We start from the raw sequence: 25,595 nt of genomic DNA on the forward strand, positions 1-25,595 counted from the left end.
CTCAACCTTTCCTCATAGGGCTTGTTCTCCAGCCCTCTGATCATCCTCATAGCTCTTCAATGAACCCACTCCAGTTTAGCTGCATCTCTATTTAAGTGAGGTGCCCAGAATTGGATACAGTGCTCCAGGTGAGATCTTATTATCCAGGTTATTTTTGCCTGTGCAGAACCTGGCATTTTTCCCTGTTGAACTTCTTGCTCATTTCAGGCCAGTATTCCAGTTTTTCCAGGTCTTCCTGAATGCTTCTATTGTGTTTGCTACTCCTCTCAGCCTTCTCTTCTCCAGGCTGAACACGCCAAGTTCCCTCCATCTTTCCTAGTAGGGCTTGTCCTCCAGCCCCCTGAACATCCTCGTCGCTCTCCTCTGAACCTGCTCCAGTTTGGCTGCATCTTTCTTAGTGGGGTGCCCAGAATTGGACACAATGCACACCAGAGAGTGAAAGTGTTGGGGCGGGGGTTGGTGCCTGCCTGGGGAGGGACATTGGCACTGGCAGGCCTCCTCCTGTCCCACACACAGTCCTTTCTCCTGGTCTTCCATAGAGTGTGTGACCTTCTAGGCTGGGCCCTCTGTCTGCCGCACAACCTCTCTCCTTTTTGCACACAGACAAGCAGGGCAGATGTGGCAACTGTGGATGGCGGCACCATTTACCAAGCGGGGAAGGAATACAGTCTGAAACCAGTGGTGGGCGAAGCCTATGGACAAGGTAAGAGGACCAGGGCTGCTGCCCACCCCACCTTCCAGGCAGGGTTTGATTTTTGCCAACATTTGCATGCCACAGTGACTTGGGTCCTGAGAATGTGCGGGTAAAAGGACTGAGTGAACTTTTCAGGCACAAGTACTGCAGTCCTCACTGGGTCTGCTGATTGCATTCCCCTTTTGCCCCATCAAAGATAGGATCTCAAAACAGATAGACGAACAGGCATTGCTGAGGGAGAATCAGCCTGGCTTCTGTAAGGGTCAGTCTTGCCTCATGAACCTTTTAGAATTCTTTGAAAAGGTCAGTAGGCATGTGGATGCGGGAGAACCCATGGACATTATATATCTGGACTTTCAGCAGGCATTTGACACGATTCCTCACCAAAGGCTACTAAAAAAACTACACAGGGAATTAGAGGACAGGTCCTCTCCTAGATTGAGAACTGGTTGAAGACCAGGAAACAGAGAGTTTCCTGGTCAATGAGCAATTTTCAGAATGGAGAGAGGTGAAAAGCGGTGTGCCCCAAGGATCTGTCCTGGGACTGGTGCTTTTCAATCTCTTCATAAAAGACCTGGAGACAGGGGTGAGCAGTGAGGTGGCCAAGTTTGCAAACGACACCAAACTTTTCCGAGTGGTGAAAAGCAGAAGCGATTGTGAGGAGCTCCAGAAGGATCTCTCCAGACTGGCAGAATGGGCAACAAAATGGCAGATGCGCTTCAATGTCAGTAAGTGGAAAGTCATGCGCTTTGGGGCAAAGAATCAAAACTTCACATATAGGCTGATGGGTTCTGAGCTGTCTGTGACAGAACAGGAGAGGGATCTTGGTGTACTGGTGGACAGGTTGATGAAAGTGTTGACCCAATGTGCGGCAGCAGTGAAGACGGTTAATTCCATCCTTGGGATCATTAGGAAAGGCATTGAGAACAAAACGGCTAATATTATAATGCCATTGTACAAATAGATGGTAAGGCCACACTTCGAGTATTGTGTCCAGTTCTGGTTGCTGCATCTCAAAAAAGACATAGTGGAAATGGAAAAGGTGCAAAGAGAGCGACTGAGATGATTACGGGGCTGGGGCACCTTCCTTATGAGGAAAGGCTACGGTGTTTAGGCCTCTTAGTGCCTGAGGTGGGACATCATGCAGGGGAAGGATAGAGTGGATAGAGATGCTCTTTACACTCTCACATAACACCAGAATCAGGGGACATCCACTAAAATTGAGTGTTGAGAGACTTAGGACAGACAAAAGAAATTCTACCATCTTACCTGGAACAGCTGGCTGGCCAATAGTTTCCTTGGTCCCCTCTCCTTCCCTTTTTAAAAATAGGCGTGACATTTGCTATCCTCCAATCTTCTGGCACCGTGGCCGTTTTGAGGGACAAGTTGCATATTTTAGTTAAGAAATTGGCAACTTCATTCTTCAGTTCCTTAAAAACTCTTGGGTGGATGCCATCTGGGCCCGGTGACTTATTGATCTTTAATTTATCAATGAGGTCTGAAACATCTTCTCTTTTAACCTCTATCTGACTTAACTCCTCGGTCAGGAGGGGCCGTTCAGGCAGCGGTATCTGCCCGAGGTCTTCTGCCGTGAAGTCAGATGCAAAGAACTCATTTAATTTCTCTGCCATCTCTAAGTCTCCTTTTATCTCCCCTTTCCCTCCCTCGCTGTCTAGCAGGCCAACTGGCTTTAGTTGTGCCTTTCCTTCCCAAAAGGCAGTTAGGAATTGTGCACCGCCAGTCCCCTGAACCCTGTGCTGTTGATGGGAAGATGTGCTCGTGGTGTGCTGTTGTGCCCATGTGGCAGCAGAGGCGCTTTGTCAGGTGCACTTCTTTGCTAAACTTTGGCATCCCCTCCCTCATGGCTGGGACAGACTCAAGCTCTGAGATGGCCCTCCTTAAGAACATAAGAAGAGCCCTGCTGGATCAGGCCAGAGGCCCATCTAGTCCAGCTTCCTGTATGGCACAGTGGCCCCCAAATGCCCCAGGGAGCACATAAGACAACAGGCACAACCTGCATCCTGGTGCCATCCCCTGCATCTGGCCATCAGAGGCAGCCTGCTCCTAAAACCAAGAGTTTGCACAGACCTACTATGACTTGTAACCCATAATGAACTTCTCCTCCAGAAATTTGTCCAATCCCCTCTTAAAGGCATCCAGGCACGATGCCATCACTATATCTCTATGCCTTTCCTAACGATCCCAAGCATGGAATTAGCCCTCTTCACTGCTGCTGCACATGGGGTCAACACTTTCATCGAGCTGTCCACAAGGACCCCAAGATCTCTCTCCTGATCTGTCTCCTTAGCTGGGCGTGCCTGGCCAGGGTCATTGGAAAGTGAAGAGGAATGAGGAGAGTCGGGAAGGACAAAGCCCCAAGCATGCTAAGCGCCTCTGCTCTGTCCTCGGGAGTCGGTGGCCTCTCCACGCGCAGCAGGGGAGATAACCACAGCTTTGCTCCCTGGACAAGAGGCAAACTCGTGAGAAAGAGGGTCATTGTGCTGGAGGACCAACATGTACGCATGCAGGCAGCTACAGGCGGACAGGGACAATGCAGGTGGCCCCTCAGTCTCCCAGTGAGGAGCCAAGCAATTTCACAGGCCCACCATTTTCTCTGCTGCTGTTCCCTGAGTAGATGCTGGGACATCCTACTACGCAGTGGCTGTCGTAAGAGCAGCTTCAAACTTGACCATCAACACCCTGAGGGGGTCCAAGACGTGTCACACAGGCATCAACAGGACTGTGGGGTGGACTGTTCCGATTGGCTTCCTGATCGACAGTGGCCGGATGCCGGTGATGGGTTGTGACGTGGCTGGAGGTGAGCTGTCCTGGGCAAGCAGTGGAGTGGGGACTGGCTGGCTCCCCATCCTGCAACCAAAGTGCCCAGCTCTGTAATCACTGGAGTTGCACCCGGCTGCTCTGAGCGGTTGTGTCAAAGGGCTGTGTGTCTGCTCCCCAGTTTGGTGAAGGGAGGGCAGTGAACGGCCTTTGCACAGCTGCTCGAAGGCCACGCTGCAGAAAGGCACCTGCAGGCAGAGCTCCCTCCCCTTCTCTGCAGCAAGAACCTCCAGGGGCCTGCTTTGGAGGGGGCTCCAGGTGACGATGTTGGCTGTGCAGCATCAGCAGAGGGTCAGATCCTGAGCCCCTCCATATGCTGCTGAAGAAGGCTGTCCCCAGGACTCAGCCCCCAGCCTTGAGTTCATAGCAGGCTGTGGCTGTGCTCTGAAACTGGGCCTGAGTGGGGGGGAGGCGGGGCAAGTGCAGGATCCCTGAGCCGGGTCTGCTTGATCCCATGCTGGCCATCAGTGAGGTGGGTCCCTGGGCTGCCAGCCATTCAGGGGGGCTCCCTTCAGATGCCCACCGCTCAACTCTCCTTTCCTTTCAGCTGTTGGCGACTATTTCAAGGCCAGCTGTGTGCCCGGGGCGAGTGGGCAGCACTACCCCACTTCCCTCTGTGAGCTTTGCAAAGGGGACGAAGCTGGACAGGGCAAGTGTGAGCCCAGTTCCCAAGAGGCCTATTACGACTACAGTGGCGCCTTCAGGTATCTGCAGGGACCGCTGAGCGGGTGCCCCTTTTCCTTGGCAATCATGGGTGCAGCTTGCTCAGGTCTGACCCGAGGCTCTTGGTGCCTGCGGCAGGGGTTGGCCCAGAGGGGCGTGCCTGCTGCCCTCTTCTGCCCAAGGACCCGTGGCCAGGTGCCACAGTTTGCATGCCATCCTTGCTGTGGCAAGTGGGCAGCTGTATGCACACCCCAGCCTCAAAGTGGGAAGGAAGACAGGGCTGTTCAACCAGTGGGACGCTGAGGTGCAGCACCAAACCAGCAGGTCCCCAGCACCTTTTTCCAAGGGGGGGGGATGAGAGAGGTCTCCACGCTCAGCTGTGGTGCTTGGAGTGCCTTGGAAAAGCAACAGGCAAGGTCTACACCTCCCTTTCTTGCAGCAAGGAGAGCTGCTTCTGTGCCCTCTTTGCGGAGGCGTGTGGAGGTGGAAGGCAGGGGAGAAGGAGATGACCCTGTTTTGTTTTTCGTGCTAAACCCGGTGTTTTTATTTGACTTGGTGGCTAAGGCCACACAGAAATGGTGGACCTCTGCCATTTTGGACTGGGTGGCAGGACTCATGCCATTGGGAAAGGTCCGAGGAGGGTCTCTGCGACTGGCCGTGCCTCGTCAGAGTCTTCTTCTGCTGCCCTTGAGGAGGCCTGCCTGGCAGGGGAGGTGCACCAGCCTCAGTGTGTGCTTCCCACTTCTCTGGAGGCCACCACCCTCTCAACTGCGAGGCCGAGTCTTCCGTGCTGTAAGGTGCGGCAGCGAGGAGCGCAGGAGGCGACTGTTGCCCTCCCCTTAAGCTCCTCCCTCCTCCGTGTGCCTGCAGCAGCCCAATCGGCGCGTGAGGCATTTGGCTACAGGGTGGGAGGGGCTACAATGCGCGGACCTCAATTTGTAGCCTGCATGTTGTAGCCCCCCACCCTGTAGCCCAGTGCATTTGCTACCCCTGCACCCCCTTAGGTACGCCACTGCTTCTACTCCTCCCTTTTAGCAATTCTCCTGCCATACTCCATTTCAAATCCCGCCCGCCCAGGAGTGGGAAAAAATGTTGATCCTGGCAGAGGACGTTGTGAGTAATCAACCACCCCTGGAAGAGTAACTTTCTCTTTTCATGTCTGTAATTTTCTCCATGTCACTTTCTACTCTAAGAGGCTGGTCTTTATTCACCAATTTCCTCTCGTTTCTTTCCAGCTTTTTTAAATTTTTAAATGTGAAATAGGGTCATTTCTGCATTAAAAAAAAGAAATGGAGAAAATCAGAGATCAATGAAAAGTTACCCTGCTGAAGAGAAACAGAAACTGACAAGGGGCAAGCCAGAGAGAGGGGCAATGGCTTGCTGGATCAACCGGATCCCAGCAGGATCTACAGGACACAATAACACGGTTGGACCTGCAAGTCATAGTTCATTTGCAGGGGCCACCCTAACCCTCAAAGGAACTTACTTCAGAGTAATGCTTACAGGAGGCTCTTGGTCATGTGGAAGGCATTGCTAGAACACACGACTAGACTAGGCGCCTTCTGGAACCTCCGTTTCCACCCCATTTCTGGCTGCGGGTGGGACAGCAAGGCTCCCACAGCTCCCGGGGACTCCAATGGACCAGCACCCACGATGCCAGTGGCTCAGGCTCGGTGTCGCTTTCCTTCCTCGCCAGAGGTGGTTGTCAGTGCGCTGGCACAGGGCCCTGACTGTGTCTCAGGCCAGCGTGCTGTCACATGTGCCCTGTACGTGGAGGGTGCCCAGAAATCACCCTGCTTGGCACCTCGCCTCAGAAAGGTGTCCTGCCTCACCACACCCAGTCATCCTGCATTGCCCCTTCCTCGGTTAAGGGAGCAGGTGGATGAAGTGCCTTCCTCCCTGCTGGCCCACAACACCCCTGCAACCTGCCCTCCTGCTGCTGGCAGCCAAACAGTGCTGCAGTGACTGCGTGCTGGCCTGTCCGCCCAAGAGCTGCTGCCGCCATCTCCACAGTGGAAGCAGAGTTAGGCTGGCAATGAGGGTCTCGCCCTTGGAGAAACCACGGCACACAGGCCTGGAAACGGGTGTTCTCTGTGGTGCTGAACTGTAAAGCCTTCGAAATGGTTGGCCTGGGTGGGGTTGTCTGGGTTCCTGTCCTTCCATTCGTTAATAGCTTGTGCTCTTCATAGCTTCTGAATGGCAAGAACAGTGTGACTCTGTGAAACGTCCAGTAGGTTCCTGGTGCTGTGTTTCAACTGGGCAGCCTGTTTTGATTTCTGCATTAGTCTGTGCTATCTGTCCTTAAGTGGGGCAGGGCAGACGGGGGTTAGAACAATCAATGGCGCGATGCCCTCCCCCTTCCACACCTGCTCTCTCTTTCTCCTCCGTTCACCTTGGTGTGGTGCCTCCGCAAGGGGAATGGGAAACGTAGCAATGCAAATGCCCTCTGGGTTGTCTGGTGTGACTCAGTGTCTGATCTTTGGTTCCCTTCAGGTGCCTGGTGGAAGGGGCAGGGGACGTGGCCTTTGTGAAGCATAGCACGGTGGCTGAAACCATCGAGGGTAAGTCCAGTTGCTCAGGCAAAGGTCACCTCACAAAACTCCACTGCCACACCCAGTTCATGTGCACCACCATCAGGTACCAGCTCAAACACGCAGCAGCACACACCTTACCACCGCCTGCCTCCCATTTCTTTCCATGGCTGCCTTCTGTCAAGTGGCTCAGTGCAGAGAATTCTGGGAATGGAACTTCTCTCTGCCAGCCCCCTTAGTAGAAGGAGTGCTGGAGCTGGGGAAGGAGAACAGAAGCCCTGGAGGCTCCTTCCTTGTTGCAGACACCCTTAGCACACTAGAAGAGCACGGAGTGGCCAGGCAGGCAGCAGGCTGGTGGGGGCTGTGGTCTCTGGAGGACACCCTTCCACAGAGTAGGACCTGCACACACCCAGCCATGCGTGGCTCTTTGGGAGCAGTGTTCAGACAATGCAGGAGGTTATCCCAGCAGCTTCTTGGATGCCGAGCCAGCACAGAAGCTCTCAGAAGCGTCCAGAAACAAAGAGGATTAGAAGTGTCCAAAACTAAGGAAAAATAGAGGTGGGGGGACAGGGTGCAACACTGTCAGCCTGAGGGGCTGGAGGCATCCAGGGTCTCCTGGGCAATGGGACTCCCCAAACTCAAACACCCACACTCCATCTCCTGACAATGCTGTCTATTCCGCAAGCCGCTGAGTGCTTCCCTCCCCTGCCCCTTCCTCTGTCTGTTCCTCTCCCCCTCTGAAGCTCCAGCTTCAGACAGAAGCAAGGTGATTACTAAGTCCTTGGGTATGTCACTCAGACCTTCCAAGTTTCCTCAGGGTAGCCCATTCCCACTGGTCAATGAAGGAACACGCACCCCAGGAAAGTACTTTAAAAGTGTATGAAAGCTCTTTCATGTTAGTAAGTAAGAGGAAATCCCTCCACCCCCACCCCCACCATGGCTCTGAAAGGAGTGCTCCAAGTGGTGCATGAGATAAAGGTTGAGTCTGTTATTCACGAGGGTTCCATTCCCAGAACTCACAGGGATGGCAAAAATCGCATTAAAGCAAATCCATTTGAAAAACAATGTCCCTTTGCCAGGTGATTTATAAACAGCCTTGCTGACCTTTGTGAAGACTGCCATTAGGCAGACAATCCATCAGTCGGTCTCTCTCCAGGCGTTTAGAAAGGCTTCACTCCAAGTCAGTCACCCCTCCCTTCACCCACAGCGCAGCTGGGAAAGAATGCAAAGTGATTGTCATTCTTTCGCATGCTCATGGCGAAGGGAGGGGTCACTTGCCTTGGACTGAAGCTGCTCTAAGTGCCTGGAGAGAGTGATGGATTGTCAGCTGGCTGCCCTCTCTCACATTAACAAGGCTATTTTCAAACAACCTTTTTGCTTTAATTTAGAGGGCCCTTCTCATTGCATTGAGATAAAATCGCGGGTGAAAAATCCATGGATAATTAGGTTATAACTGTACATACATTTTAAAGGGAGAAGAAAATAACAAGCTAACTAGCTACTTACAACATGTTACATCCTCAAAGTCCCACCTTGCAGGATCGGTGTTCAGTTGGGCAGAGCATCCCGCACACTCCAGGCCTCTATAGACCTAAGACTCCTTCTGGTCCAGTCCACTCAAATAGACTTAATTCTGCCAGTCAAGGTCTGCCCCATCTGCTGCCCTGGCATCTGGCATAGCTCCAAATTGACAGTGCCTGGTCACTGCCCTTGCAGACCCTGCAGTGCTCATCAGAGAGCGGCCACCTGCGTCTCCCTGCCTGAATCCGCCTGAGCAGTCCCAGCCCACGCACCGAGTCTCCACCCCACCTGCACCCGGGGATGGTGCACCTGGCAGGGCAATGGGGAGGGCACTGTCAAGACTGTGGCGTGATGCACTTGCCACACTCAGAAAGTGCTGGACCAAAGTCTGTGGTTCTGGTGCCTGAGTGATGAAAGGGTTAACAGCTGTGGTTTCTGTGGAGGTTTTCCCTCCGCTCCTGAGGGTCTTGGGGTTCCAGGAGAAGGCAGTCAGTCAGAGAGCCGGGAGGCGCTCTCTCTCTCTCTCTCTTCTGGGCAGGACAGGGAGAGCAGCTCTCTGGGGCCAGAGTGGGGGTGCTGGAGAGGGAGAGCCACCCCGTCCCACGCAGACAGGGGCCAAGTGTTGGCTAGGCCAGGGCATCGGGCGCTGTTTGTGTGGGTCTGGCCCCCGGTCTCCACCACGCTGGCTCCAGTCCAATTGGGGCACCAGGCAGAGAGCTCCTTACTGCCTTTGAAGGCTTAAGGTGGGGGCAACAGGTCCCTGGAGGGAGCGCTGCCCCCCCCCGTGAATCTGATTCAATAACAAGCTCAGGTGTTGCTCTGTGAGCCCCGCCCCCTGCTGAGGGCACCTAGGAGAGCCACTTCTGGGGGCCCATTCAGTGAGTGGAGCACCCTGGCTCAAGAGACCACGCCTGGTGCCCCTTTGCTGCCCCATCCCTCCTGAAAGCATGTGGGTTGCCTGCAGCTTTAAAGAAGGGGCTTCGTTGTTCAGCTGCTTGGCGGAGTCCTGTTGCACTCTGGGGCTGGCTTCGTTGCAGTGGCTGCTCCCCCCTTCTTATTGTGTGAGCTGCTGCAAGGGCCTCTGCTCGGAAGTGCGGAAAACCTGCCTGATGCCGACTAACAAGCTCTTGGCTGTGGGACTTGCAGGCAGACTTGAGGGCTGAGCTCTGCTCTGCTTCTGATTCCAGGCCAGGCTTTTCTCCCATGGGCCCAGCAGCTTCAGCTGAAGGACTTCCAGCTCCTCTGTCGGGACGGAAGCAAGGCGGCGGTCACAGAGTGGCGGAGGTGCCACCTGGCCCGCGTCCCTGCGCATGCTGTGATAGCCAGAGCTGACATGGACGGAAGTCTAGTCTTTCAGTTGCTCAACCAAGGACAGGTGGGTGCTGCTGGCCATCGCTCTCCAGGACTCCATGCTGGACCCCCCCCAAGCTCTGCAATTAGTCTACTTCCTGCACACCCAGCCATTTCCTTTGGGCTCCAGAACTCCCAACAGATCATGGGGTGTCACTGGCATTTGCGGAGGTGGGAGACTGAAGAGAGGCTTCCCACTGGACAGCATGCAAGTCCAGAGGCTTCCCACTCCTCGGCACGCAAGTTGCTCTAATAGAGTGCCACCTTTCTCCCCTGGAAGGGCTCCTGTAACTCCAGTGCCTGCAAAGCAGACAGTGGATCAGGTTTAACTTTACCTGACGTGGAGATACAGTGACGAGAAAAAGCTTCACCTGAATTGCTGCCTATTGGCCACCTTTTCTGCTGGTGAATTTTCCTTGCCCTGAAGGTTTTTAGAGGTGAAAACTGTCTCTTCCTTCTAAGCACCTCTCGGCTTTCTGTGGGTGCTGATCAGGCTCCATCAGCACCCACTGCCCTTCTGCTGAGCTGGGTGGCTCAGCTGAGACCTGGCTGCTGAAGGGCAGGGCAAGGGCTGCTGCTGTGAAGCTGGCCAGCCATAGGCAGTCTCCCTACCAGCCTCTCTGAAAGCCACAACCACCGCAACTGTTGTACAGTGACCTCCAAATGAGGAGCAGTTCGTGATCCACTGTTGCAGACCTGGCAAGTGACTTCAGAGATACAGATTTTTGCCTAACAGAGCCTTGTTTTTAATAATAATAATAATAATAATAATAATAATAGTTGTTTTTGTGCAACTGTTACAGCAAATGTTTAACAATGGAGGCTCCGGTTTCCAGATGTTTGACTCTGCAGCCTACAGAGGACAGAACCTTCTCTTCAAAGACTCCACCACGGAGCTGGTTCCCATCCTGGAGCAGACTTACCAGGCCTGGCTGGGTGACGAATATCTGCATGCCATGCTGGGCTTGGACTGCGACCCTCAAAGTACGAGGCGCATTGGGGTGGCCTCCAAAACCCAAAACGCTTTTGCTCAGACTTGGCTCTTCACTGAGCAGAGGTGGGCAGCTGCTGGGAGCCCGGGCAGGAGAGGAAGCCCATCGAGGCCTCAGCCCAGTGGTCCGAATATGGGAGGAGGGGCAGCAGGTCCGCGTGTGTCAGCTTTGAAAGGTTTTATGGGAGGGGGACAGAAAGCATGACCATCGCGAAGGGTGGCAGGCAGTCAGAAGGACATGGGCTGTCAAGAGGCCAAGCGAAAAGACGGGGCACCTCCTCAGAAGTCATTTCAAGGAAGCAGAGCTGGCCGAGAGCCAGCCGGAGGGAGTCAAAGAAGGGTGAGGCTGAGGAGGGGAGGAGAGGCAGGTCCAACTCGTGCCCATCAGTGCTGGGCTGCAAGCATGACACCTGTATGGTGCGGCCTGCGTGTGCAAGGCACTTTATGTGTGCAATCCTGGTGTGGTCTTTACAGCAGGCCTGTGAGGTCAGGAAGTCATGTTCTCCCCATAACTGCTGACCTGAGGTTGGCGGGGGGGGGGGGGTAGCCCAAAACCACCAGCTGAGGCAAAATTCAAACTGGGCAGGATGTTGCTAAGCTGGAGCAGGTTCTGGAGAGGGCCCCGAGATTGTGCGGGGTCTGGAACCCAGGTCCTGCGGGGAACGTGGCTTAAAGGAGCTCAGAAGAAGGCGGCCAAGGGGAGGTATCAGAGCAGTCCTCCAGCACCTGAAGGGTTGTCACATGCAGGAAGGGGGGACTTGACCTCTGTGGCTGCAGGGGGGCAGGACCCACAGGTTTTTAACTACAAGGAAGTAGGCGTCAGCTGCTCATGAGATGACCTCCAAGGTCTCATCCAATGCTAGCATTCCATTCTTCACCAGAACTCACAGGTTGTGCCCCATCACCCAGCACGTTCGCTCTGCATCCTGAAGGACTCAAAGACCCTGCTTGTGGGGGTGCAGGGCACACCCAGCTCCCACCAATGGATGTATGAAGTGAGGGCCTCTCTGGCCCTGTGGGCATTGCTCAGAGTGGCTGGCACTGCTGGTCGCCTGTCAAGAATTGCTGGGTCTCTGTCCTGCGCACGTGGTGCTTTTGGGAAGCCCCACAGCAGGGGAGTGAGTCCAGTGAAAACAGCTGCCCATGTGGGGCACTTTGCACTGGGTGTGTTTGTGTGCGTGTGTGTGGATTCCGTACTGAAATCCTCTCAGTCATCCTGGGTGGTTGCTTCTTTTTCTGTTCCAACACAGGGTTGCCCACAGTCCTGCGCTGGTGCGTCTTGTCCGCAGAGGAGATTCACAAGTGCAGTGCAATGGCCCGTGCCTTTAGGAGCAAGAACCTGAAACCAGACATCCAGTGTGTGTCAGCCCAGAGTCGAGAGCAGTGCATGGATCGGATCCAGGTGTGTGCCAGTCTGCTGCCTGCCACCTAGGAGTGGCAGCCCAGGAAGATAAGTGTTGGAAGGGCTTTCCTTGGGGACACTTCCACAGAACCTCCTGGCAGCAGATTTGGTGAGGACTGTGCGTGCTGAAGGGGTGCACCCGAGTCCTGCATATGGCACGGGGTGGTGCTGTGGAGAGCTCTGTGACGGAGCCAGCAGGTTCGGCCCATCACAGCAGCATCTCCAGCTGAGACTGGAAAAGACCCCCCTTTCAAGCCTCAGAAAGCTGCTGCCACCAGTCACTGCAGGTGACCCTGAGCAAAGAGAACCAGGGCCCCTCTCAAGGCTGACTGCCCCGAGCCATCGGGCAGGGAGCACAGTGTGCATCGGCTGCTGAAGCTCAGGGCACAGAGGGTGCCCTTCTCTCCGCTCCCCTGCAGTTGGCTGGACTGGGCTTCCCTGCCCCTCCCCTCTGCTGGCTGTCTCATTCTCAGGAAGACGGCTCAGAGCAGCCACACACCCTCCCAGGCCGTGCTTCTCAGAGTCCTTCATGGAACAAGCACTATTGATTGACTTCTTATTCAAAGCGTGTATGCCCTGAATTTAATTCATAGAATTTTCCGGTGGTGCACACTGCTAACAAACAAACGCTCTCTTTCAAGAAAACATGCCGACAATACTCACACCAGCTGCAGCAATTCCCAGCAGCCACAGCCGCCACCGAAACACTCCAAGGCCAGTTCCCCCCCCCCCCAAAAGGAGTCTGTGCCAGCAAGCAGCCCTGGGACACGGCTGGCAGAGGTGGAGGTGCCACCATGGAGTAGGTTGGTTCCCAGCCCCCGCCGCCTGTCTGGCAGGCGGCATCCTGGTGAAGGCCTCTTCAGACAGGCTGGCAGAGAGCCAGCAGGCCCTCATGTACCCTCAGCCCTCAGCTGGAAAGGTCCACCAAAGCCTCAAGCAGCTTGCCGAGAAGAGGCAGGTCTGCTTTCTGTGAGTTTCCGCTGGCAGTGCCCTAGCAGAGAGAGAGTTTCAGGGGGCTTTAGCAAACTGGGCTCCCTCCTACCTGCATGGCACCCCCAGGTTTTGCTGAGATGTACCTTGGTGGATGAGGACAGAAGAGAGGAGGGTGCCGTGCTTAGCCCAGAGAGTCTCCACTGCATTCTAGCTACAGGCACAGCTGGAACGGGAGGGGAGGAGAGAGCAGTGGGGCCTTGAGAGGGCCTCAGGAACTTCACAGTGGCCCAGCAGTGCTGACCCCCTGAGGCCAGCCCTAGTACTGGGATGCAGTGGGGAAACAAATGAAGATTACTGGACCAGGCAGTGTAATTGCTTCCAAAGCCAGCAGCCTGTTCAAATTAGGAAATGCCTCCCAACCGGGGGAGGGGAGGAACGGGGGGGGGACCATCCTCAAACTATCCCAGAGAACCAAGAGCTGTCTGTGACAGATCAGGAGAGAGATCTTGGGGTGGTGGTGGGCAGGTCGATGAAAGTGTCGACCCAATGTGCGGCGGCAGTGAAGAAGGCCAATTCTATGCTTGGGATCATTAGGAAGGGTATTGAGAACAAAACGGTTAGTATTATAATGCCGTTGTACAAATCTATGGTCAGGCCACACCTGGAGTATTGTGTCCAGTTCTGGTCGCCGCATCTCAAAAAAGACATAGTGGAAATGGAAAAGGTGCAAAAGAGAGCGACTAAGATGATTACAGGGCTGGGGCACCTTCCTTATGAGGAAAGGCTATGGCATTTGGGCCTCTTAGGCCTAGAAAAGAGATGCCTGAGGGGGGACATGATTGAGACATACAAAATTATGCAGGGAATGCACAGAGTGGATAGGGAGATGCTCTTTACACTCTCACATAATACCAGAACCAGAGACATTCACTAAAATTGAGTGTTGGGCGGGTTAGGACAGACAAAAGAAAATATTTCTTTACTCAGCGTGTGGTCGGTCTGTGGAACTCCTTGCCACAGGATGTGGTGCTGGCGTCTAGCCTAGATGCCTTTAAAAGGGGATTGGACGAGTTTCTGGAGGAAAAATCCATTATGGGGTACAAGCCATGATGTGAATGTGCAGCCTCCTGATTTTAGAAATGGGCTATGTCAGATGCAGGGAGGGTGCCAGGATGCAGGTCTCTTGCTATCTGGTGTGCTCCCTGGGGCGTTTGGTGGGCCACTGAGCTACAGGAAGCTGGACTAGATGGGCCTATGGCCTGATCCAGTGGGGCCGTTCTTATGTTCTTATGTTAAGATGGGTCAGAGAGTGGGGGCAAAGTGTAGACTACAAAGCTTATTGGGGGGGGCAGCTAAGGTCGTCTTGTCATCACCCAAGGAGGGGTTGAGGGCTAGTCTATTGGGGGTGTGTGCAGTGGGGTAGGTGCAATGGGGCCAAAGTGGGCCTGATGGTCCAGGCCCCCCAAGGTGCCCCAATCCAGTCACGGCCTGCAGGAGGGGGTCTGGTCCTGGGTGTCTCTTCCATTCAGCCCCACAAGTCTCAGTATGTGACAATGGGCAGGCTCTCAGTGGGGCTGTACTTTGTGGGACCAACAGTGCTCTCCCCTCAGTGACTCAGTGTGGTTTGTACGCATGTTTCCAACCCACACCTCTGTGTGCGTTTTTCTTTCAGAGGAGAGACATTGATGCTGTTGTTTTGGCTGGAGAGGATATTTACACGGCCGGGGAGACCTATGGCCTGGTGCCTGCTGCCGGAGAGCATTACGCGGGTGAGGAGGTGGGAGAACAGTGGCCGGTTGTGTCCAAAGCCGTCTGCGGCCGTCTGGAGACGCCAGGCCGTCTGCAGGGCAGTGGAAATGGAGTGATTTATGGGATTTCTTTTCCTCCTGCTGTTTTCCTGACACGGCTCTTCGAGGGGGCCTGCAGGGAGCTTGGGAGCTGGAGGTCACACCACCATTGCTTCCTATTCCACAGTGCATGTGTACAGGGGAGGGGGCCATAGCCCCTTTAGCTACATGGCGAGGGGAGGCAGAGGTTCCTTAACCATTGTTGCAATAATGAAGTTGGCTAAAACTGCGGCAGGGGCTTGTAGGTCATACTAAGCCTCTGCCCTCAACAGCTCTACCCACCGCCCCCCCTTCTGTGTTAAGAGGGGGCCAAGCCTTGTGCTGCACTTGTGCTCCCACGAAAGGTGGAACTGCTGACTCGCCCTCTTGTCCTTCCTCCCTCTGGTTCCTTTCCACCGGGAAACTGCCAGGCCTCCACTCTTAGAAAACACGGCTGTTGGAAGAGGAAGGAGTGTGGAGGATGGGAGGACCCCGCTACCTAGAAAGAATAACGCCCCTGGCTTCCTCCTCAGGCTCCACTGACCCCCAGCCCCCTCCTCCACAGTCCTTAACCACCAAAGGGGGAGTGGGCTTGGACCCTCCTCTGTGGTTTTCCTTTCCAGAGAGTTCTGGCAGCAAAGCAAGCCCTCTGCCCCAGCCATGCAGGGCTGAGTCTTGCCGAGCCCCCCGCATAGGGCGGCACTTGCAAGTCAGCAGCCATTGAGCAGAGACTGGAGTGTGTGGGGGGTGTCTCCTGTCTTCCCCCAGGTGGGGACACCACAAGCACGTACTACGCGGTGGCGGTGGTGAGGCGGGCGACATCCAGCGCCTTCACAATCCAGGAACTCAGCGGGAAAAAGTCCTGCCACTCTGGCTACGGGAGGATGGCTGGGTGGAAGATCCCTGTGGGCCTCCTGCTCAGGAAGGGACTGATCCAGTCCCAGGACTGCAGCAGCCTGCCTGAAGGTAAGTGTTGCTATCACCAGCTGCTGCTTGGCCCCAGGCCAGGCATAGCTAACTCTGGGGCGGGTGGAGGACGCTCAGTGGTTCGGAAGGCAGGAGCTTTGAGCCCTTTCTAGTGCCAGAGAACAAAGATGGTGCCGTCAGAAACCTGGGCAGCGGCAGAGGCCTGTGGCGAGAGAGCAGAAGGCTGCAGCCGGGGCCTCAGTGACCAGGGATCTGAATCTAGGCCCGAGCCTGACCAGCAGTTATGCCCCCCCCGCCTGAGCCAGGAGTCTGGGCTGGGACTGGCCCCTGGGGTCCCTCCCACTCTCTGTGAGCTTCAGCCCAGCAGGAGCTTCCTGCAGTGCCTGACCCGCCTCCTCCTTGTTGCAGCTGTGAGTGCCTTCTTCTCTGCCAGCTGTGTTCCTGCTGCCGCCGCCACCAGGCGTGAGGATTACCCAGCCAGCCTCTGTGAGCTCTGCATCGGTGACAGGGAGGGGAGCCATAAATGCAATGCCAGCACCGAGGAGCGCTACTATGGCTGCACAGGAGCCTTCAGGTAGTGGTGGGGGACGCTTGGAGACGGAGGCCCGGCAGGCAGCAAGCGGATGCCACGGAGTTACCCTGCGTGGGGCCACCTGGCTGACCCTCTGGGGTGGGGGCATCTCTGCACGGCTTCCACAGCAGACCTTTCATTGTCCAGCTGGGGCCAATCCTTCCAGCAGGCTCTCGGCCTCCAGAATTCTCTGGCACAGCCCCCTCCCCTCCCGGCTCAAATCTCCCTCAAGGCATATTCCTCGCCAGCCTCTTACCGCAGCCCTGTGGGCCGTCTCTGGACACCCTTTGCTCTCACTTCTCACATACAAAATTAGGCAGGGCATGGAGTGGCTACAGGGATGTTCTTTTCCCTCTCACACAACACCAGAACCAGGGGACATCCACTGAAACGGAGTTTTGGGAGGGTTCGGACAGACAAAGGAAAATGCTTCTTCGCCCTGCATGTAATGAGTATACAGAAGGTGGTGATGGCCTAGATGCCTCTGAAAGGGGATTAGACAGATTTCTGGCGGAAAAGTCCATCACAGGCTACGAGCCATGATGGGTATGTGCACTCTCCTGATTCTAGAAGTAGACTGCTCAAAATGCCAGCTGCAATGCAGGGCATCTGGATGCAGGTCTCTTGTTGTCTTGTGTGCTCCCTGAGGCATCTGGTGGGCCACTGTGAGATCCAGGAAGCTGAACTAGATGGGTCATTGGCCTGATCCAGCAGGGCTTTTTTTATGTTCTCATGTTCTTACGCTAAGGCCTGCCTCAGGTCCTCAGACCTGCAGCTGCAAGCTCAATCACATCTGACTCACAGCAGAAAGAACAGTGGTCATTTGTGTGCGTCCGTCCATCCACCCCCCCCCCCCCGCTGTGGTTTCTGCATCTGTTTCTGAGGTGGTGCCATCTTTGCTCAGGGCTGAACCGCACCTTTTGGCCCTCAAAAGAGGCTGCCCCAGACCATTCTCTGTGGCAGTGGAGCCAAGAGGGCAGTGTTGGTGGCAGCACTGCAAGCAACACAAATCCTCCACCTGCATTGGGAAGGCCTCTGAGCCAGCAGCCCCCAGGACTGCAGCACTAGCAAGGAGCCATTCTGTTCAGTGCAGACAATCCAGGGCCATGGACTATGGCCCAGAAGCTCTATGCATGTGCAGCCCACAGCCTCAGGCCTCACCCATGAAGCTGCCTTGTCCTGAGTGGGTTGTTCTGGGCTTGTCAGGTTTTTGGCATCCCAGGTTTGAGATTGTTATTAGCCAGGTTGTGGCAGGAGGTCCTGATATCTGGGCCTGGCGTGAAGCAACCAGAAAGGCAGCACAGCTGATGCAATCGACTGTGCCTGCTGCAGGTGGGAGTCATGTGACTTGGGGAGAGATGAGTGCTGAGTCAGGTAGGCCATGGAGGAATGGTGCAATGCACCACTGGACAGCCAATCAGAGTGGGTCACAAGACTGTCTTGTGACGATGAGGTCGCCCTGCTCTGATTGGCTGGCCCCGGTATATATGGGGCAAGCACAGACTCCTGGGTGTGGGTTTTTGTTGTGGAGCTTCTGCGTGCTGTGCTGCTGGTTTGTGTACTGATTTGGACTGCCTTCTCGTGACCGTGACCTGCTGTATCCCTGACTTCTGGACTGTTTGCCTGACTCCTCTTCTGCCTGCTCCTTTGCCAATACCTGCTTCTGCAACAAACAAGCCTGTGCCTGCTTCCTTGGGATCGCCTGCTTCTTGTGCTATCTCCCTACGCTCCCGAGCCATTCTGCTATCGGGAAAGCAAGGGCTATCCTCCCCTGCTGACCTGACAGGGCTGTTCTGAGCTGTTCTGTCCAGCCCCACTCGTTGAGATTCCTGTTGAAGTGGAGATGTGAATAACGGACCCAGGGGTCTTCCATGTGCACGCATATGCTTTGTCACTGAGCCACAGATCAGCCTTTGACACCCAGTTTCATATGAAGGGGCATTCTTGGAATTGCCCTGCCTGAAAATTGCAGAGTTTGTGACATCAGAGAGAAGGCAAGTTTTGAAGCCATCCCTCTAAATCTGCAGTGTTCAGGCTCAGGAATTCCTCGGTCCTCTCTCTCAAGACCTGAACCAGGCTGGATTTTAGTCTTGACCCTGATGGGCAGAAGATTCAAGGCACACAAAAGGAGGGACCTCTTCACCCAGGGCACAAGGAATGTGTTGCCATCAGATGGATGGCTTTCAAAGGGAGTGGAATCAGAGGTCTAGCAGTGGCTACTAGTTGTGATGACTGTACACGACCTCTGGGTTCATGGCAGTCTGGGCATGCATTGGCCTGATCCAGCAGGGCTCTGCTGCTGTTATAATGTTGCTGTGAAATCAGAACATCTACAACAATAACAATAATAATAAACTATCTGAGTGTGCAAGGCCCTTTGCATGTATTATTATTGTTATTATTATTATTATTATTATTATTATTATTATTATTATTAACAGTATTTATATACCGCTTTTCAACTAAAAGTTCACAAAGCGGTTTACAGAGAAAAATCAAATAACTAAATGGCTCCCTGTCCCAAAAGGGCTCACAATCTAAAAAGATGCAAAAGAACTCCAGCAGGCAGCCGCTAGAAAGACACTGCTGGGGTGAGGCGGGCCAGTTACTCTCCCCTTGCTAAAAAGAGGAGCACCCACTTGAAAAAGTGCCTCTTACCCATTTAGCAGGGGTTTATCTTGATATAATCCTAACAATGGCCCGGAAAGTGTTATGATGTTCCTGCTGCAGCTGGAGGGCTTGTGTGAGACAACTGGAGAGACCTGATCAGGGAAGGGAGGCCTGCCCTGCACTTCAGCCTTTCTGCCAGCACTCACCAGTGTCTATACCAGTGGTTCCCAAACTGGTGGATTGCAACCCACCAGGGGAATTGGAAGAGGCCATTCCTCCTTAAGGGGAGTGGCCCAGAAATGGGTGCCCCAAAGGCATTGTGGTGATGCCAGGAGCAAGGTGATTTTAAATTTACTTGGTTTGTGTGTGTGTGTGTGTGTGTGTGTGTGTGTGTGTGTGTGTGTGCTGGCCTCCAGGAAGCTCCTCTGTGGGCCTCTGTGCTGCAGCAGTGAGCAGTGATTGGCGATCAGAGCCCACTTCTGGTTTTCATGCACAAAACCTCCCCGCCCCACCCCTGCAACTACTTCCTGTGGTCCAAAAGTCTGAGTAGGACTTTGGGAACTGCTGGTCTACACTGATGTCTCCTGACCTAGATTACTTTAGAAATGAGTGGTGGTGGTATTATTTAAAAGACTTATCCTGCCTTTCAGCATAATGCCTCCAAAGCAACTAAAACCAAAATTTTAAAACACTAGGTGAAAACACAGAATGAGACAAGCTGCCAGATCCCTCTGCTAAGTGGCAGAATGGCAGAAATGAGGCACACCCCTCATCCCTGGAGAGCTCAGGAAAAGAAGCCTGTCTCCAGCGGACACCCAGAGACTGAGTGGATGAGCATCCACCCTCCCACTCCCCACCACCACCTGAGAAGCCCTGCCTCCCACCTCCGCCTGCACAGGCTCTGAAAGCAGAGTGCCAGAAGTGGGCTCCAAGGATGAGGACGATGGTGCTCATCATAATAAAGGCGGCGGCGGCAGTGGCTTTAGAGGGCCTTTCCTTGAGCGCCAGCAGAACCTGCACAGCCAGGCTTCTGAGCCAGGAATTCTGCTCCAACTCAGGAACAAACGAAGGGTCACTGTCAGTCTCGTAAATTCACATTTTTAACCCACTTGGGGTTGGGGCAGCAAAGGGGAGCTTAACCCTGCGACCCGGGAGACAGTTCTCAAAGGAGGCTGCCTTGCCTGTGAAACTCTCCATCTGTCCACTCGCGTCACCAAAGCTCTTTTCTGTGGGGTCTGATCTGAGATGGTTCTGCACACCATTCAAGGCAGCCATTGTTTGACGCTGCCATCCCGAGTAAACACTGCAGGTGTTAACTGAACACCGTCACCCGAGGATCCCTTTCCATTGGGCAGGGGGAGCTGCAGCAGCTTGCTGACGCTCTTGCTTGTCACAGCCAGGAGGCAGCCAAGTCTTTGCCCAGTCAGCCTAGCCTGGTGCCACCGAGTCCCCGCTGTGCAGTTTGCCAGATCGGCTTCACCACAGGCAGCTTGGGCTGGGCTCATCGTTCCCTGTTCGGCAGCACTCCCTCCAGTTTGGAGTCGCCACTGTCCTTAACCCAGAGAGCAACTGTGCACTGGATCAGTTCCTGGAAAGCATGAATATTGCCAGGTCTTGACTGCTAGACACAGGTTTGCTTAACCTCAGTCCGCAACGGGGTGGGCGGGGCTGGGTTTTTCTGTGGAGGGGACCACTCCCTGTCCAGCCAGGGGTGCTTGTGCTCACATTTGACAGTTGATGTTGCTGCTGCCCACTGAGGCAGGGCAGCTCTGGAGAAAGTGCGGGTTTCACCGGGGGGGGGGGGGAAGGAGAGCTGAGAGGCTGCAGCAAACCGATCTGGCGGCACTGCTGCCTGCCACTTGCATCTGTTTGCAGGTGTCTGGCTGAGGATCGGGGCGACGTGGCTTTTGTCAAGCACTCTTCTGTCTTTGAGAATACAGACGGTACGTATGTAACTCTCCTTGGATGTTTGTGGGTCCTCAATGCCTCCTCTCCCTTTTTGAAACTTCTCAGTGAGTCCATCACCTTTTCAGGAAACAATTCTAATTCCTGGGCATCCCAACTGCGCTCTGAAGACTTCCAGCTCTTGTGTCCAAATGGAGCCCGTGCCGAAGTCAGCCAGTTTGCTGAGTGCCACTGGGGCCAGCTACCTGCTCGGGCCATCATGGTCCACCCAGACACCAATGCCTTGGCTGTGTATGGACTGCTGGACAAAGCTCAGGTACCATGTAGTTTTTTCAAGAGAAAAAGAAAGAGGACACGCTGAAAGCTGGCGTTCAAAAAACCGTGATGATGATGATGATGATATTTTCGCAGAGTCAGGTGTTTTGGCTGGTTTGTTTTATCCAGACATTGAGTCCTTCCCAAGGACCTGGGATGCCTGGTTTTATCCTACAAATACCGTCGCAAGATGCACCATATTTTTCGCTCCATAAGACGCACCTGACCATAAGACGCACCTAGTTTTTAGAGGAGGAAAACTTACTTTTAAAGTAAGCCTGCCCTCCCCCTGTGGCACCTGCGCAAATGAGGACCTTGCCCCCAGTGTGGACCTCGCCCCCTTTGTTCTCCGCCTGCCCTCCCCCTGTGGCGCCTGTGCAAATGAGGACATTGCCCCCAGTGCAGACCTTGCCCCCAGTATTCGCTCCATAAGACGCACACACTTCCCCCCCCACTTTTTTGGGGGGGAAAAAGTACGTCTTATGGAGCGAAATATACGGTAAGCTGTTCCCAGTAATGCTGCCTTTAGCAGCTGATTGATGGTAATTTCTGTGGCCCCAATGCTGTTCAGGTCCTCTTCAAGGTGTTTTGGAATAGCACTGAGGGCGCCAATCACCACTGGGATCACTTTGGTCTTCTTCCACCACAGCCTTTCAATTTCCACTTGTAAATCTTTGTATTTTGTTATTTTTTTCCAGCTCTTTTTCTTCTACTCTGCTATCCCCTGGGATTGCTCAATCAATGATTTTGACTTGCTTTTCTTTCTTCTTGACTACAGTTATGTCTGGTGTATTGTGTGATAGTTATTTGTCTGTCTGTAGTTGGAAATCCCATAATATTTTGGCATCTTCATTTTCAATGACTTTTCCAGTTTTGTAGCCCCACTGGTTTCTGGCTGCGGGTAGCCTATATTTTTACAGATGTGCCAGTGTATCATTGTTGCTACCTTGTCATGCCTTTACTTGTAGTCTGTGCAATCTTTTTACAGCAACCAATGAGGTGGTCCACTGTTTCATCGGCTTTTTTGCACAGACGGCACTTGCTGTTTGTTGTCATTTTTTCTACTTTTGCTTTTATTGCATTTGTTCTTAATGCCTGTTCTTGTGCAGCCAGCATTAGACCCTCCGTTTCTTTCTTTGGTTGCCTGTTTTGAGCCACTGCCAGGTCTTGGTGATGTTTGTTTTTCCAGTAATTCCTTGCAAATATTGTCCATGCAGTGGCTTATTTCCCCACTTTTCTGCTCAGTTCTTTATTTATTCTTTTTTTATAAGCCTGCTTTGTTTCATTGGTACTTAATCATTTTCAGTGCATCCTCTTGGCTAGATATTCTTCAAGGCCTCTTTTTTCTTCCTCTACTGTTTGATGGCCTTGCAGCATTCTTCTTCCACCTGAGCTGTGAGAGAGATCCAGCCTGTCCACATCACTGCGAGGGTGCAGAGCATGGGTGGTGGTCATTATCTTCCTGGTCTTGTGGTCTAATGTCTCTAGATTTGCCTATGTCCAGTCTACTATTCCTGCAGTGTATCCAGTGATAGGTATAGCTCAGGTGTTTATGGCTTGTATGATGTTCCCACTGTTAAGTTTGAACTTGAGAATTTTTCCGACTCTCCTGATGTGTTTACTTTCAGTTTTTCTTTTAACTTCAATATGTGTGATGTTATCTGCCTGAAGTATGCCCAGATATTTATAATGTTCCTTCCTATCCAAGTTCTTAATATTGTTTCCATTGGGCAATTCTGTTTCTTCAGTTTTTTTTATTTCCCCTCTATTCATTATTAATGCAGCACGCTTATTTAATCCTAACTCCATTGTTATATCATTACTATATATACAGACGGTGTTATCATTAATGAACACCGTTCTATTTCAGATTGGGACTTTCTGTTAAGGTTATGTTTGTATAGGATGGTTGGTGTAGGATCCTTGCTTTGTCCCAATGTGAGCAGGTTGCAAGAAAAACTGCAAATACAGCAGAGTACTTTCAGCAGATGTATTTGAGCAAGGGATATCACAAGTAGAGTAGTCAGTAAACAGTCCAAGAGTCAACACGAAGAGCAGTCAGTCCAAGTATAACAAATCCAAATCAGTTTCCAACAATACACAGTCAAAGGTTCAGTCCATAAGTCAGTAATAACATATACATACAGTATCCAGCCTCCTCAGTCACTGGCAGCAGTTCCTCAGTTATCTCCATCAACTCCCCTACTGCTGCGCTGGAAGCTCCAGCAGACTAACCTTATGTAGTCAGCTTAGCCAATCAGTGCTGGCTCTGTCACACCCAGGGTGTGTCATTCCCAGGTGCCTGCTGGTTCTGCTGACTCAGCAATCTGCACCTGCTCCCTGAACCAACTTGTAAGCTGTGGTTCTGCTTCCCTCAGAACACAAAGCTAACACTTTCCATATAACTTCAAATTGTCCACGTAGAGCAGATGATTAATTTTATTTGATGTTTGGTATCCAAGGCCTGTTTTATTTAATATTTCTGAAAGCAGAGTCATGGCAATAACAAACAGCAGAGGCAACAGCAGAGGCAACCCTTGGAAGACGCCTCTCCTGATGTTCACTTGACCAAGAGTCTCTCCATTGATTGCTAACTGTGTACAGGTTGAGCCTACTTATTCACAGATTTTGGATCTGCGCATTTGGCTCAATGCAGGTCCTCCTGACCCACATTTAGCCAGATTGGCCCAACCTGAAGCCTCCGGAGGTGACCGGCAAGGAGAACTGCTCAGGCAGAGGGGAGGGTGGAAAGGGGCAGAAGCAGCTCTGCCAAGATCCTTTCCATCCCCTTGAGTCCACTTGGAGTTGCGCCAGCCAAATAGCTGTAGACCTGTCAGGGAAACAGAGGCTTACTTCAAGGTAAGGTAAGGATTATTACTTTGAGGAGGCCTCTGGAACTCCCCCCTCCCCATAGAGCTCATACACTGTTGGTGCAGCTGTGCTGGTGGGGGTGGGGATTTAGTTAGGATTGGGCTGTTTGAGGCCTTTGGTGAAAATGCATTTGTTCACTTTTACATAAAGTTGGCTTTGTGCGCTCTTTTATTTTGCTGTTTTTGTGTGAATATTTTAGATATTGTGACCTGTTTTGTTTTGTTTTGTTTGTGTGTGCTGCCCAGTGGGTCAGCCCAAAGGCAGGTTATGAGCTGAGGTCATTCATCCTCCCAGCCGTGTGAGTTGCCACCACCCTCAATTTGCAGTGAGGCACCCATAGATGGTCCAATACTTGTGATGGGGCACAGAAGTGAAGGCAGGGAATAGGTGGCAACAGGGTGATGAGAAGAAGGAAGCTGCTTGTGGTGACTCAGCATCTGGACACTGTTCCAGGTTCTCAGAGCTGCTCACACAGCAGAAGGCATGAGCAGACGGTTCCCTGTCCCGGAAGGGATGAAGGAGGCAGCAGTACGGCCACTGGGCAGGAGCACAGCCAGCAGCTGGAAGGGGTCTCCTCCTTGCTGGAGGTGAAGGGGGTGGCCAGCTTCCAGCACTCTTCCGGGACAGCTGTGGTGCCAGGATGAAAAGCGAGGCAGGGCGGAAGAAAACCACAAGGCCAAAGGCTGAGGGCCAGGAACAGGCGCTGGAAAGTCTCTCCCTCTGGAAGAGGTCCGCAGCGCCACCCGTGCGTGGCCACGAGCTGCAGCCTCCTCCTGCTGCCTGCAGAAGAGCCGCAGGGCTGGGCCTTCATTGGGACGAAGCTGGACGAGCAGTTCTGGAGGGAGCGGGAGCACGTGCGCGCCCCTCCCGCTTGCCTGGCCTCCGCCTCCAGGGGCCGCCCGTGCAAGGAGCCGCCCCGTCAGCCCACCAGATGAAGAGATGCTGAGAGCGCCGCTTCCTGCCCTGCCCGGCTGCCTCCAGCCCCCCCATCAGGCGCTCGCTCCCCCGAGGCAGGTCTCCGCAGCCGGGGGGGGCGCTCTCGGGCTGCAGTGGGGCTGGAGCGTGGGCTCTTCGGCTTGCGGGGCGCGCGAGCAGCTGCAGCCCTCGAGGAAGCCCTGGGCGAGGGGCCCCGATCCGGAGGTGAAACGGCTCCTGCTCGGCCACAGCGCTTCCCCCCCTCCCCAAATGAGACACTCGGAAACGGGCAGCGGGGAAGCCGCAGGCCGCTCTCCGGCCGGCTGCCCGGTCCCTCGCGAAGCCAGCGTAGCGCCCCGCCGTACCCCCCACGCCAGCCCCAGCCGCGGAGCACTTCTGAGTGCGGATCTCAGTTTCCGCGGGGGCGGCCGCTCATCGGACAGTTGGGAAGGTCCAGGAGCCGAGAGTTTGCCCAGCCCCGGGGCAGGCGGAGTGGACTTTGAAGCTCGGCATCTACTTAATAATAATAATAATAATAAAACTTTATTTTTATCCCGCCCTTCTCCCTAACGGGACCCAGGGCGGCTAACAACATATTAAAAAACAATAGAATTTAAAAACATTAATACAAACAGATAAAAACATTTAAAAACACACTACAGGGCCATAAAAACAGTAGTCAGATTAAAAGAGTAAAGAGCAGATCACCGAGGAATCAAGCCTGTAAAACTA

At 53.6% G+C, this 25,595-nt stretch overlaps 1 protein-coding gene across 1 annotated transcript in view; it reads left to right on the forward strand.

The window, feature by feature from the left end:
* LOC136645365 (melanotransferrin-like) overlaps positions 1 to 25,595 on the forward strand; it is a 62,804-nt gene that overhangs the window by 16,876 nt on the left and 20,333 nt on the right. Inside the window, exons 3-14 of the mRNA XM_066621592.1 lie at positions 604 to 703; positions 3,330 to 3,512; positions 4,080 to 4,236; positions 6,689 to 6,756; positions 9,435 to 9,622; positions 10,401 to 10,581; positions 11,839 to 11,990; positions 14,596 to 14,692; positions 15,518 to 15,715; positions 16,085 to 16,250; positions 20,733 to 20,800; positions 20,891 to 21,078. Of these exons, the coding sequence (XP_066477689.1) occupies positions 604 to 703; positions 3,330 to 3,512; positions 4,080 to 4,236; positions 6,689 to 6,756; positions 9,435 to 9,622; positions 10,401 to 10,581; positions 11,839 to 11,990; positions 14,596 to 14,692; positions 15,518 to 15,715; positions 16,085 to 16,250; positions 20,733 to 20,800; positions 20,891 to 21,078 (1,746 nt within the window). The remainder of the gene's footprint in view (positions 1 to 603; positions 704 to 3,329; positions 3,513 to 4,079; positions 4,237 to 6,688; positions 6,757 to 9,434; positions 9,623 to 10,400; positions 10,582 to 11,838; positions 11,991 to 14,595; positions 14,693 to 15,517; positions 15,716 to 16,084; positions 16,251 to 20,732; positions 20,801 to 20,890; positions 21,079 to 25,595) is intronic.

This window comes from Tiliqua scincoides, chromosome 3 (assembly GCF_035046505.1).
Source record: "Tiliqua scincoides isolate rTilSci1 chromosome 3, rTilSci1.hap2, whole genome shotgun sequence".
Taxonomy (NCBI): Eukaryota; Metazoa; Chordata; class Lepidosauria; order Squamata; family Scincidae; genus Tiliqua; species Tiliqua scincoides.